The following is a 14,809-nucleotide window of genomic DNA, read 5'->3' as shown; positions in this document are numbered from 1 at the left end:
TTTGCCTTAGAGCCGCTCTGGTGGGCCAGCCTGTTTTCATCTATGGTATTGAATCTGTGTCGTTCCCTCTGATGAGCTACGGTTTTTTCTTCTGGATTTCTAGCCGCGTGTGGTTTTCTAAAAAAAAGATCTAGTTTTAGGTTGGTTTTGTGGGCCGTCTTTTTTATTATTATGGTAGGCTGTTTGTGGGTGGTTTTTTTTTCTCTTATTTTGGTTGGTTTCCAATATATTTTCTATTTTGTTATTTGCTTTTATCTTTTATTTATCTTTTGTTCCTTTACTCTTTTGAAAAATATTTATATTTAGAAACGTTTATTTTCTTCTTCTTCTTTCGTTTTCTTGGTTGTGTGTATCCTAATGTGTTTCCAGATTTTGTGGTTGTAACTGATATCTTCGTAATATTAATTTATAGTTTTTATCAAAAGAACAAATTGTGAGGCAGCTGTGTAGTTAAGTAGCGCGCCGCATGACCGCGTCCATATCCCCTATATATAGATGGACACAAGCGCAAACAATGAAATGAAACATTCACACAGACCATCTCTCGCAACCAATGCCTTTATAGTAGTATAGTTGTTTGATTGATTTTCTCGATCACAGAGATACCGAACAATGGAAGGAGGTGGCGGGGACGGCCGGCGCAACCACCTGCCCCAGGCGAGCACCCAAGTCCACAAGTCGAGGAACCATGTCGTGGACGTGCAGCCAAATAGGGGCGGCGACGATTCTACTCCGACCACAGTTGACTTAAACTGCCGCCCAGCGATCCACTTCGTTCTGGCCTTCAACGACCTGACGTACAGCGTCGCCAAGCGTCCCCAGAAGAAGGCGACGGCCGCTGTTTCTCACGGTCACGTGCATGGCGCGAGAAGAAACATGCTGCTCGACGGCGTCTCTGGCTCCGCGCGGGAGGGGGAGATCATGGCCGTGCTCGGCGCGAGCGGCGCCGGCAAGAGCACGCTAATCGACGCTCTCGCCGGCCGCATCCAGCGTGGGAGCCTGCAGGGTGCGGTCACCCTCAACGGGGACGCCCTTGACAGCAGCCTGCTGAGGGTCATCTCCTCGTACGTGATGCAGGACGATCTGCTCTACCCGATGCTCACCGTCGCCGAGACGCTCATGTACTCGGCCGAGTTCCGGCTGCCGCGGTCGCTCTCGGCGTCCAAGAAGAGGAGCCGCGTGGAGGTGCTCATCGACCAGCTCGGCCTGCGCGCAGCGGCCAACACCATCATCGGCGACGAGGGCCACCGCGGCGTGTCCGGCGGCGAGCGCCGGCGCGTGTCCATCGGCATCGACATCATCCACGACCCCATCATCCTGTTCCTGGACGAGCCAACGTCGGGGCTTGATTCCACAAGCGCCTTCATGGTGGTGAAGGTGCTGCAGCGCATCGCGCGGAGTGGAAGCGTGGTGATCATGTCCATCCACCAACCAAGCTACCGCATCCTGGGTCTCCTAGATCGTCTACTATTCCTCTCCAGTGGTAGGACGGTGTACTACGGCCCACCGGCCGCCTTGCCTCGCTTCTTCTCGGAGCTCGGCCAACCGATCCCCGACGGTGAGAACCCAGCCGAGTTCGCGCTGGATCACATACGCGAGCTGGACGGAACCGAGGCCGGGATCGAGGAGGTCGTCAAGTTAAACAAGTTGTGGCAAGAGAAGGCGCTGTCGGCAGCAAACAAGGAGCCGTCTCTGTCGCTCAATGAGACCGTCATCTTGAGCATCGCCCGCGGCAAACTAGTGCCCGGCTCCGGCTCCGTCTCAGGCAGCAGCGCCACATCCCAAGTTGCTACTTACGCGAACCCGTGGTGGGTGGAGCTGTCCGTGCTGGTGCGGCGAGGGTTCACCAACTCGCGGCGCACGCCGGAGCTATTCCTCATCCGGTTCGGTACGGTGGTGATAACTGCTTTCATCCTCGCCACCATTTTCTGGCAGCTGGACAGCACACCCAAGGGCGTGAAAGAGCGGCTCAGCTTCTTCGCCAATGCAATGGGCACCACCTTCTTCACCAGCGCCGACGCGCTCCCCGTGTTCCTCTTCGAGCGCTACATTTTCTACCGGGAGACGGCGCACAACGCGTACCGCCGCTCCTCCTACGTCCTGTCCAACGCCATCCTCACCTTCCCGCCCCTCATCTTCCTCTCCCTCGTGTTCGCGGCCATCTCCTTCTTCGCCGTAGGGCTGGCCGGTGGCGCCGAGGGCTTCGTTTTCTACGTCCTCATCGTGCTCGCTTCCTTGTGGGCGGGGAGCGGCTTCGTCACCTTCCTGTCCGGCGTGGTACCGAACATGATCATCGGGTACACCGTGGTGGTGGCCGCGCTGTCCTACTTCCTGCTCTTGAGTGGCTTCTTCGTGATCCGTGACCGCATACCGGACTACTGGATATGGCTACACTACCTCTCCCTCATCAAGTACCCCTACGAGGCGGTGATGCTCAACGAGTTCAGCGCCGACCATGAAAAGTGCTTCATGAGAGGGTTGCAGATGTTCGACGGGACGACCATGGCAAAGCAGGCGGTGGCCACCCAAGTGGCTGTGCTCAACGCCATCAGCCTGAACATGCAGGTCGACCTCAACATCACGTCATGCATTGCCAAGGGGGCTGACATACTGGCGGAGCAGGCCGTGGGCCAGCTCAGCAAGTGGGCTTGCTTGTGGGCCACTGTCGCGTGGGGGTTCCTCTTTCGGGTGCTCTTCTACCTCACGCTCCACCTGCGGAACACTAACAAAAGGACGTGAGCGGAGGAAATGTACGGAAATCAAACTCTACATATACGTGGGCGTCACAGGTTTATTCTGTACGTGCAATCTATTTTGAGATGCATGCAGCCTCCTATCTCACATTGCAGAAAACACCCTGAGTTTTTTCCTCTCTCTTTTTACAGAAGATACCCCTCAATTCCTTTTGTATTACAGAAATTTTGGGTGAGTTCACTTGGTATTTTTTATGCAAGAAAAATAGGAAGATAAATGTAACAAGACCACCACCGGTTCATACCGTATCTTCTTCACTACATATTATACCTGAGCATTTCTCGGGCCGGGCCGTGGCTCGGGCCGGCCAAAACCCACGCGGAAAACCTCGGCCCAGCCGATCGTCGGGCCGAAAATTAGGCCCAGGCCCAGCCCATCACACTAAAAGCCCGTCGGGCCTCGAGACTCGGGCCGGGCTGCTTCACTAAATCACACAAACTGACGACCCAGACCCGGCCCATCCTAACCATCGGGCCAAAAAATCAGGCCCAGGCCCGGCCCAGATGCATGGTCGGGCCGGGCTTGGCCCAAGAATTTCGGGCCGGGCTGTGCTACCCATGGCTAGGTATACTACATATATAGGGATCGTTGGTGTTGGTATGTAAATTAACCATGGTACGTCAAATAAACCGATTCAAAACCCTCGTGTGTCAAAGAAACCAATCTGTCCGTCCGCCTTAGAGCTAAAAATCCGGAGATAGTCCTCACACCCTACCATGTTACGGCTAAAAAAACCTGGGAGAGAGTCCTCGTTGGATGCTTGTCTTGGTCCACTTCCTCTTTGTACGCTCTATGCGAGGCCTTTACCGGGCTGCCAGCGTTAAAATGACGATGTTTCGCGGGCGAGCTACGCCTACAACCGGGGGAGGATCCTCCACGCTGTTCGCGTCCTCTCACTTGGCCAAACTCCCCTGTGATCAGATCTTGAGGTTGGCGCCTCCTGCCGCCAACCCAAGTCCTCGATGATCAGAGGGCTGGCCCTGAGGGGGGGGGGGGGGGCGGTCGCCATTGGAGGTAGGTGTGGTGTATGGGGTTGTAGAATAGAGCGCTATTGGAGGCAAGTATGGAGCTTTCTCGCTCGTGTTTTTTAGCCAGATGAAAGAGCTAGGACCGAACCGCTATCCTACACTTACGGGAATATGTTACGGGAATCCATCTACGGGCCGACGTGGTGTCGTGGTGGGTGGTTCACGATCCTGGAAACAAGGGAAGGAAAAAAATCTGAACCAACTCTGTGCCCCCACCTCATCCCGTAAGTTTGTGTCCCATAAAACTTTCCCGTAAGTGTAACATTGCTGGTGCCGCATTCCCAGTCCTAAAATCACGGAAGGGAGAAAAAGGTGAACTAACAGGTGGTTAACACATCATCCCGTAGGCCATTTCCATAGAAGTCAGTCCGTAAATCTAGCATTTTTGATTACTACATGGGATTACCCCACAAAACCGATGCAGTACGATTAATTGCTCCCTAAAAACAGATCGATCTAGATATTGCAGCATACACTAGATTACATGGAGGCATTGCCAGCCTGTTCCAATGTCCCCTAAGTTCGTTCCATCTCACCGCCAATTGCTCTAATTGTTTCAAAGATGGAACAGCTAATCCTTGTCTGATAACATTGCTAGGATGCAATGTGCTCTATCTAAGAGGCCAATAGCAATGCGCAAGCAAAATGGTGGACAATCGACTATCCCTCAAGCCTGTCAAGCGGTGGATCGAGGCATTAGATAGTCTGACAACAACACAAGGTCCGGTCTATCAAGAAATATTAAGAAATTCAGTTTGGATAAAAGCTCAGAGAAAGATAAAAAAAATGCAAGGTAGTGTTTAGGTACAAGCCTTCTAGTTTGTTATGTACCGTATGCGTCACCCTTTCGTTCGTTCCCCAGAGGCCCCCATTTGTCCATGATAAAAGGTGAGAGGGTCAATCGCTGAGAGGAGACCTCATTGCTTGCATCGGCCAAGGCAATAACACAATTCTAGCGAGAGTTGATGTGATAATCATTAAGTGTGATATTGATATACCACCACCAAAGAGTTTGCATCTATTATATTAGTAGAAACTTTTCACAATGTTTATAATTTTTTGTACTGATATTGTTTTTTACTTACACTTGGTGTCCTAACATTACTATCTTAGCCGCAATACGACCGTGGTAGGTCGCTGGCTTCGCACGATCTTTTCTACCATGTCACGATCGCTAAAGGCCCAACAGCCCAGGCCGTGCTCACAACCGAACCCATGGGCTATAGTTCCTTGAGACCACAAGTCAAATACATGGGCCGAAAAAACAAAACAAAAAAGTTTCGTGAGAACCACCAGGTGACCAGCCACACGCATGGGCTAAAGAACGAAAAAACAAGTCCACTCTTTAGTCTCGGCTACAATACGAAGCCCATTCAATACTGTTTAATGTTCGTACTCGGCTAGGATACTTTACTCTGCGTATAAAAAGAACCTGACCACCTAACATCAAAATTTCCGCTCCTGCTCGTCATTGTTCCTGGGAACTCCGTAGGTGCCGTCTCGCCGATCTTCCAACAATCCGCCGTCATTCTCCTATCTCCCAGGATCTGTCTCTCATCTTTGCAGATCCTCTGCATCGTGATTTCAGTACGAGGTAACTGACTCTGGCTTGGAGGTAGGAGCGCTGCCAATGTCGGTTTATTGGAGAGATGCAGCCAGTGCTTGATGTGGAGATGAAGGAGGTTGGGAACAGACGACATGGAGGTGGGGTGGCGACTGGTGAGGTGCAGCTGCAGTCATGGCGTGCCAGCAGCCGAGGAGAACCCAGTGACGGGGACCAAAATTCCCCATCTGGAACTGCCTTATCCCTTTGATTTGATTTTTTGCATCAAAGTTCCTGGCCATTAAGGAATTCACATAATAGGGTGACCATGGTTTATTGCACCTGTCGTTCAGACATGCACTAATCTGACAGTGGACGTTCCTGTAACATTTTGAATTTGACGTAAAATTCGCATATTCTTTGAACATTAAAGTTGCATCTTGGATCAACATGAATGTTGTGTTATTTAAATTCATCAATTTATGCTTACCAAGTAACAACGTTCATGAATGATGTGTTGTTTAGTTTCTACATAACCGCGGCCTTTTTACACCATCTTCCACCGACTCACTGCCCGGCGACCTTGGAGACGCACGGGGAACATTAGGTGGCGGTGGAGAAGAGGCACAAAAGGTAGAGAGGGAAATGGAAGGCCGGCTCGAGGCACATAAGGGCGGTCGGGAAAGGAGACGTCGACAGTGTGCAGCGCCCAACTAGGACAAGAGCGTTTATCGGGAGGGAGCTGGACGAGAGCATCAACGGAAGAAAAGGTAGTGGGCACGTTCCATGTCGATGATGCGGAGAGGGTGGAGGATCCGGGGGACGGAAGAAGACATGGGTGTATGGGTCGACACATATTGGAGGAGCTCGAAGAGGCGGTGAGGAACCGAAGGAGCACTGGAAGCAAGGCCGATATGAATGTGTTGGCCGGGACCATGGTATGCATTGAGGAGGAGTAGCGTGCTTTCGCCTAGGATGCAGAGAAGGCAGCGGCGCTGACACATAATAAGACGTGGGAGTATGCATGGGTCCACAAAGACATGGAGGAGCTCGAGTAGGCGGGGAGGAACCGGAGGAACACCGGGAGCAAGGCGGACATGGACGTGTTTAACATGTGGAGGGGAGCCACACAAGGGGAGGCAAAGCTTGCTGGCAAGACCTCACACATGTCGTTTAACATGTGATCTACTTGTAGCAAGGCACGGGTTTTGTGCTAGTATCATATAATAGCTATATCATTTTTTTTATTAAGGGCCCTAGATTTGAGCTTCGTCCCGGGCCCCAAAAATCTTAGGACCTGCCCTGATCTCGAGGTCGGTGCTGCCTGCCGCTATGCACCCTGCTCTCATCCTCCAGCATGTGCTCCTCCACCAGCTAGAGGGCCTGCACGTTGTCGGCATCCTCACAGCCGACCGAAATCCCCAGTCTGAAGACGTGAGGTCGCGGCCATCTGCCGCTCTATACCCCATGCCTCCCTCGTGACCCTACGGTCGTTGGACTGCAATCACCATTGACAACGTGAATGCAGTTTCCAAACTAGATTATAGGTGTGTTGCTCAATTAGAATTATTTTCTGATGTTGCCAAACTGATGATTGTTGTGAAATTGAATCTTACGTGTGTGCGTGCAATTACATGTATGCACCGTGAAGACAAGAAGATTAAGCATGATAGCTAATGAACCAAAAATGACACATCACCTCTCATTAAAGAAAGGGAACAACGATTGTACATATAAGTGCCTTCTATTATATTAGTCTACAAACTATTCAATAAAAAGATGTATATTTTATTATTAAATTAATGTCATATGATTCTCAATATTAAACGACTGAAATTTTCTTGTGATTTTACGTTACACACTTCTACGAAGTTTCTTTTGGCGGCGTTCCAGAGGGCTCCTCCTCCTGTACGGAGGAGAAAGAGGAGCTCGCCCTTGTCGAGCCGACTAGGAAGTTGCAGAGGAGCCCGCCCATAGAAGAGACTGTCCAGAAGAATGGCGAGGAGCGGCGGCTCACACACAAACAGTATGTATGCAAGCTTTTAGGCTAGATCCGGTGAGGTTGGGGGCAGAAGAGCTTGGCGGCGGTGTAAGGAATCGAAGTGTACATGTACAGCTTCGGCTCTACAGGGTGGAAGAGCTAGCTGGACAAGTGCAGGTTCTATATGCAAAACATCCCGGGCACCAATCTCCAGCAAACAAGTGGACCAGATAAGACGGGGACACCCACAACAATGTAGAATCTCTGGGTTGGAAATTATTTTTATTTTCGCTCAAGTTTTCAGGCATGTTTTATTATTAAGGTTGCAAGAAATATTCACGAGTGCATGATGTTGTAAAAGTTTGCTCATTGAGTGCAAATGAATGTGAGTCTTGTGATGTTATTTCATGCATCTTTTCGATAAAGGAAGTTATTACTTAAAAGGTTTAAGAATTACACCCAGTCACTGCATAACAAAGATGCACACAGCTGCACAAATCCAAAGGTATCAAAAGGCCAAAAATAAAAAGGCACAATACAAGTAAGAAACTGCATAGACGCCTAGAGTGATGGGGGAGTAATCCGTAGATTACGCGGTCATGTATGTTGGATAAAAATATATTTCGCCGTGTCATCCAACCGTGTAGAGACCTCCATAAACAGACCGCAATTCTCCACACATTGTAAAGACTACCATGAACGGAGCAAAGTTTTGTACACCGGTAGATAACCTGCATGAGAGAAAAGTTTTCATGATGAAAAACCTTGTCATTTATACATAGCCATAGCTACCAAACAACGAGAAGCACTCCCACCCTAATAAGTATTATAAACCTATGATCCAGACCATTTAGCCAATTGCCAAATATATTAGCAATGCTACGTGGCGGGTATAAGGTAGAACCTACTTGGATGACTAACCATATAGATCTAACAAATTTGCACCGGAAGAATAAGTGTTTGATAGTCGTCTAATCATGGTGCTATAATACACATTTTGTAATTCCATGCTAATTGTGTTTCACAACATTGTCTTTAGTGAGGATTACACCTCTACGAAGATACCATGCAAAAACCTTAGTCTTGAGCGGAATCTTTATTTTCCATATTTTTTGTTATTATCAACCGACACGTATGTGTGGATTAATACTCTGTACATAGAATTCACAGAGAATTTACCACTCTCATGTAGATTCTATTGAAGTTCATCAGTCCCTTGCGTCAACTAGACCAAAACCAGACATTGTAGCAAAGTATTCCATTACGCCAGCCTAAGACCAACCAGATCTCTTTTGGACGTCACATTTGGTAGTGAAAACTCTAACACCTTAGCGATCGTATCGCCTTTTGTGACGCACAATATAGAGCAGAATATTGTTCTCGGAGTGTAGCATTACCTAGCCACTTATCCTCCCAGAACCTTATTTCCGAGCCATTATTAATTGTGAATGAACCATATTCTTAGTCACCATTAATCCAACCCAAAAATGCGAGTCTCCATATTTCCAATAAATCTGAGACAATACACGTGTGCCTATGTATTTTCTTTTTAAAGAGTTCGCCACACCCCTTCTTTGGTAAGAAGTTTGAAAAGCCATTTACCTAGAAGAGCTATGTTCTTGACCTAAAGGTCATGAATCCCAAGGCATCATTGATCTTTAGAGCGACAAACTACATTCAATTTAGCTTGTCGATATTTGTTTTTCTCCCTATCTCCTTGCCAAAAGAATCTTGATAGGAAACAATACAACTGTTGCAAAACCCCTTTGGGTAACTGCAAGAAAGAAACCATATACAGTACCATGTTACTTAGTACTGAATTAATGAGAACCAATCTTGAACCCAGAGATAGTTATTTTCCTTTCCAGCTACTTAATCACTTTTTTAGTCGTTCCACAATATGTTTCCATTCAGCATATGTGAGCCTACGATAATGTATAGTATGCATAAATAACTGTCTGGAAAACTAGCCTTCTCCACAGCAAAATAGCTCAGCGTAAAGTACCGGCTCGTCTTGAGCCTCGCCAAAGAAAAACAATTCAATTTTGTGGAATTTATTTTGAGACCCGAAAGCTGTTGGAAAGCTGATAATATTAACTTCACATTTATGGAGACCGTGCCAATCATTAGAAAAACATTTCATTCTAAGAGTATGTTGACGGAAAGACCCCTTGACTTCATCATAAGATTTTTTGAAGTCAATCTTTAATATTACCCCATTCAAGTTTTTTTGATGAGGGATTACTGCCCCATCTAGGATATTCCTTCCTTGCATAAAACTAGTTTGGGTGGGACGAACACGTTGTCAGAGCAAATTTATCCTAATAGTTGCGGTTTGCGTGAATATCTTGAAGCTAACATTAAGAAGACAAACCTAAATTGTTGGATCCTTTATGCTTCATTAACCTTTGACAGCAAAATTATCTCACCGAAATTTAGTAAAAATAGATCTAGTTGTCTAACATGAAGAATGTTGAACAATTGTAGCAAGGTCCGACTAAATGATCTTCCAGAAGTTCTTATAGAATTCAGCTGGGAAACCGTCTTGTACCAGAGCTTTGTTGTGTTCCATTTGGAAAACTGCCTTTTTATTTCTTCCTCTGTATAAGGTGCAGTAAGATGGGTATGTTACTCATCAGAAACTTGCGGAATGTCTTTCGGGAATGTCTTTCTTCAGGTTCACCAAATAATTTTTTGTAATAATTTGTAATGTATGATTTCAGTTGCTCATGTTTTTCGATCGTGCCCTCCTCTTGTACAAGAGAGTGAATATGTTTCTTCCAGTTTTTGCCATTTGCGACAACACGGTAGTATCTTATATTCGCATTTCCTTTCAAAATAAATTGGAATTTTGAATGTTGGTACCATTTGAGTTCCTCTTCTCGCACAAGACGAGCAATCTGCGCGTTAGATTGACTTTGTAGTAGACAATAACTTCAGCAATAGCCTCTAATCATCAATAATGGATAATAAGCGAAGCTTTTAATTTTTTAGTTGCTCTGTCATGTGCTTTGCCCATCCTTCAAGGTATTTACGCATTGCGTGTATTATATATTTCCACCTTTGGATAGGATTATGGCCGACAATCGGGCGCTAATGAGGGCGCACGGCAGGAACCATGAATATCATGGCATGGAACTGTCGTGGCCTCGGACAGCCACAAACAGTTCAGGAACTTGTCCGCTTAGGGCGGATGTTTGGCCCAAAAGTAAATTTCCTTCCTGAAGTTAGGCAAAATAAAAGAGCAGTTGAGGCTGTTTGCACAAGGTTTGGCTTAGAGTGTTGTTTTCCCGTGTGTGTTAAAGGGAAGGGTGGAGGTCTAGCATTGATGTGGAGGAAGAGTGTTGATGTGGAGCTGATAAATTTTAGTGTGCATCATATAGATGTAAAAATCAGTGAACCAAATGAAATAAAATGGAGAGCAACGTTTGTGTATGGTGAGCGCGTCTAGAGTCCAGGATAGACACCTCAGGTGGGATCTACTTGCCAGAATTAAGACTTGTACCTCTGAGCCTTGGTTTCTAGTGGGTGACTTAAATGAGGTGTTGTGGCAAAAGGAACACTTTTCAGCCAGAAGGAGTGAACACCAAATGCAATTATTTAGAAATGTGCTCAGTTACTGTGGTGTGGTTGACTTGGGCTACAAGGGGCTGCTATGGGCCTATAATAACAAGCAGCAGGGAGCAAACAATGTAAGAGTTAGACTGGATATGGCAGTTGCTCAGCCGAGTTGGTCCAAAAATTTCCCTGGAGCCAGTGTGGAACATATTGTATCTTCTATGTCAGATCACTGCCCTTTGCTAGTGAGGCTGGACAAAAGAAGATAGGGAACCTAAAAAGGGATATTAAAAGGTATGAAATCATGTGGGAAAGAGAAGAGTCTTTGGCTGAAGAAGCCGAGGTAGCATGGACAAAAATTCGTGGTAACCAGGACTTACAGGGAGTGAACCAAAAACTAAACGAGACTATGGCAAATTTGAAGGTATGAAGCAATGAAAAGTTTGGGTCAATGGAAAAGGAGTTGAAAGAGCTCAAGAAAAATCTTGAAACTCTACAGCTGGCTTACATTCCAAACGACCTCTCTAAAATTGATAAAGTTCAGAAAAGACTAGATGAACTGTTGATTAGAGAAGAACTAATGTGGCTCTAGAGATCGAGATTAACTTGGCTAAAGGAAGGGGACAAAAATACAAGTTTCTTTCATAGGAAAGGGTCAGGAAGAAGCAGGAAAAATAAGATAAAAAAACTCATGATTGCTGATGGCTCCTTCACGGAAAATGCCGACGAGATGAAAGAAGAAGTATCAACTTTCTTCAAAAATCTTTACAAAAAGGATACAGAGATGAACCCTACATATATCTTCGACTTGGTTCAGAACCCTACATATATCTTCGACTTGGTTCAGAATCTGGTGACTGATGAGATGAATGAAAATTTGATGAAGCATATAGTGACTCAGAAATTGGAGATGCCCTTTTCCAGATCGGTCCCCTCAAGGCTCCTGGTCCCGATGGCTTCCCTGCCAGATTTTTCAAAGAAATTGGAGCCTTATAAAAGAAGATGTTATTGCTGCTGTCAAACATTTCTTTGCTACTGGAAATATCTGATACGTCTCAAACGTATCTATAATTTCTGATGTTCAATGCTAGTTTTATGACAATACCTACATGTTTTGTTCACACTTTATATCGTTTTGATGCATTTTCCGGAACTAACCTATTAACGAGATGCCAAAGTGCCAGTTCCTGTTTTGTGCTGTTTTTGGTTTCAGAAATCCTACAAAGGAAATATTCTAGGAATTGGACGAAATCAACGCCCAGGGTCTTATATTTCACGGAAGCTTCCAGAGAGCCAGAGAGGGACCAGAGGGGAGCCCTGGGGGCCCCACCCCACCTGGCGGCGCGGCCAAGGGGGGGGGGCGCCCCCTATGGTCTGGCTGCCCCAGGACTCCTCTGAGGCTGCCCTTCCGCCTATATAAGCCTCCGTCGCGAAAACCCTAAAAGAATAAGCCACGATACGAGAAAAGTTCCAGAGCCGCCGCCATCGCCGAAGCCAAGATTCGGGGGACAGAAGTCTCTGTTCCAGCACGCCGCCGGGACGGGGAAGTGCCCCCGGAAGGCATCTCCATCGACACCACCGCCATCTTCATCGCCGCTGCTGTCTCCTATGATGAGGAGGGAGTAGTTCTCCCCCGAGGCTAAGGGCTGTACCGGTAGCTGTGTGGTTCATCTCTCTCTCCCATGTGATCTTTATGTGATCATGAGCTTTGTATCACTATTAATCTATGTGCTACTCTAGTGATGTTATTAAAGTAGTCTATTCCTCCTTCATGATGTAATGGTGACAGTGTGTGCATCATGTAGTACTTGGCGTAGGTTATGATTGTAATCTCTTGCAGATTATGAAGTTAACTATTACTATGATAGTATTGATGTGATCTATTCCCCCTTTCATAGCTTATTGGTGACGGTGTGTATGCTATGTTAGTACTCGGTCTAAATTGCAATGATCTATTATGCTCTAGAGGTTACTTAAATATGAACTCCGAATGTTGTGGAGCTTGTTAACTCCGGCTTGAGGGAGCTCTTGTAGCCCTACACAATGAATGGTGTTTGTTATCCAACAAGAGAGTGTATGTAGCACAAGTGAGGAGAAGTTATTTATTTATTATGTGATCAATGTTTAGAGTGTCTGATACGTCTCCGACGTATCGATAATTTCTTATGTTCCATGCCACATTATTGATGATACCTACATGTTTTATGCACACTTTATGTCATATTCGTGCATTTTCTGGAACTAACTTATTAACAAGATGCCGAAGTGCCAGTTCCTGTTTTATGCTGTTTTTGGTTTCAGAAATCCTAGTAACGAAATATTCTCGGAATCGGACGAAATCAAGACCCAGGTTCCTATTTTTCCCGGAACCATCCAGAACACCCGAGAGCCGCCAGAGGGAAGCCCTGGGGGCCCCATACCACACCCTGGCGTGGCCAGAGGGGGGGTCGCGCCGCCCTATGGTGTGGTGGCCCCAGGCCCCCTCCGAGGCTGCCCTTCCGCCTATTTAAAGCCTCCGTCGCGAAAACCCTATTACGAGAACGAAAACCACAGAAATCTTCCAGAGCCGCCGCCATCGCGAAGCCAAGATCTGGGGGACAGGAGTCTCTGTTCCGGCACGCTGCCGGAGCGGGGAAGTGCCCCCGGAAGGCTTCTCCATCGACACCGCTGCCATCTCCATCGCCATCTTCATCACCGCTGCTGCTCCCATGAGGAGGGAGTAGTTCTCCATCGAGGCTCGGGGCTGTACCGGTAGCTATGTGGTTCATCTCTCTCCTATGTGCTTCAATACAATAATCTCATGAGCTGCCTTACATGATTGAGATTCATATGATGATGCTTGTAATCTAGATGTCACTATGCTAGTCAAGTGAGTTTTAATTGTGTGATCTCCGGAGACTCCTTGTCCGACGTGTGTAAAGGTGACAGTGTGTGCACTGTGTGGGTCTCTTAGGCTATATTTCACAGAATACTTATTCACTGTTATGAATGGCATAGTGAAGTGCTTATTTATATCCCTTTATGATTGCAATGTATTTTGTATCACAATTTATCTATGTGCTACTCTAGCAATGTTATTAAAGTAGTTTTATTCCTCCTTGCACGGTGTAATGGTGACAGTGTGTGCATCCGTGTTAGTACTTGGCGTATGCTATGATTATGATCTCTTGTAGATTATGAAGTTAACTATTGCTATGATGGTATTGATGTGTATTATTCCTCCTACATAGCATGAAGGTGACAGTGTGCATGCTATGTTAGTACTTGGTTTAGTCGAATTGATCTTTCATGCACTCTAAGGTTATTTAAATATGAACGTTGATGTGATCTATGCCTCCTTTCGTAGTGTGAAGGTGACGGTGTGCATGCTATGTTAGTACTTGGTTTGGTTATGTTGATCTGTCATGCACTCTAAGGTTATTTAAATATGAACATTGAATATTGTGGAGCTTGTTAACTCCGGCATTGAGGGTTCGTGTAATCCTACACGGTTAGTGGTGTTCATCATCCAACAAGAGGGTGTAGAGTCTAGCATCTATCTATTTGATACTATTATGTGATCAATGTTGAGAGTGTCCACTAGTGAAAGTATGATCCCTAGGCCTTGTTCTAAATGCTGCAATCATCGCTTGTTTCTTGTTTCTTGCATCTTTACTTCCTGCAATATTACTACCATCAAGCACTTGCCATGACAAGCACTTTTTTAAGCGCTTAGTTACTACTGCTCATATTCATTCATACCACCTTGTATTTCACTATCTCTTCGCCGAACTAGTGCACCTATACATCGACAAGTGTAGGTGTGTTGGGACACAGAAGACTTCTTGCTATCGTGGTTGCAGGGTTGCATGAGAGGGATATCTTTGACCTCTTCCTCCTCGAGTTCGAATAAACCCTTGGGTGATCCACTTAGAGGAAACTTGCCTAGCTGTTCTACAAACCTCT

General features: G+C 46.4%; 1 protein-coding gene across 1 annotated transcript; it reads left to right on the top strand.

Annotated features, from left to right (window-relative positions):
- Positions 1-762: 762 nt before the first annotated feature.
- LOC124657758 (ABC transporter G family member 1-like) lies at positions 763-2,739 on the top strand. The gene has a single exon (XM_047196270.1). The coding sequence runs from the start codon at positions 877-879 to the stop codon at positions 2,737-2,739; it is 1,863 nt and encodes a 620-aa protein (XP_047052226.1). The 5' UTR covers positions 763-876.
- Positions 2,740-14,809: the final 12,070 nt, after the last annotated feature.

The sequence above is a fragment of the Lolium rigidum genome, chromosome 5 (assembly GCF_022539505.1).
Source record: "Lolium rigidum isolate FL_2022 chromosome 5, APGP_CSIRO_Lrig_0.1, whole genome shotgun sequence".
Lineage (NCBI taxonomy): Eukaryota > Viridiplantae > Streptophyta > Magnoliopsida > Poales > Poaceae > Lolium > Lolium rigidum.
This window is presented reverse-complemented; position numbering and strand designations above follow the sequence as displayed.

Bases quoted from the DNA above. Each gene is read 5' to 3' on its own strand.
- LOC124657758 (XM_047196270.1), top strand. From the start codon at position 877: ATGCTGCTCGACGGCGTCTCTGGCTCCGCGCGGGAGGGGGAGATCATG.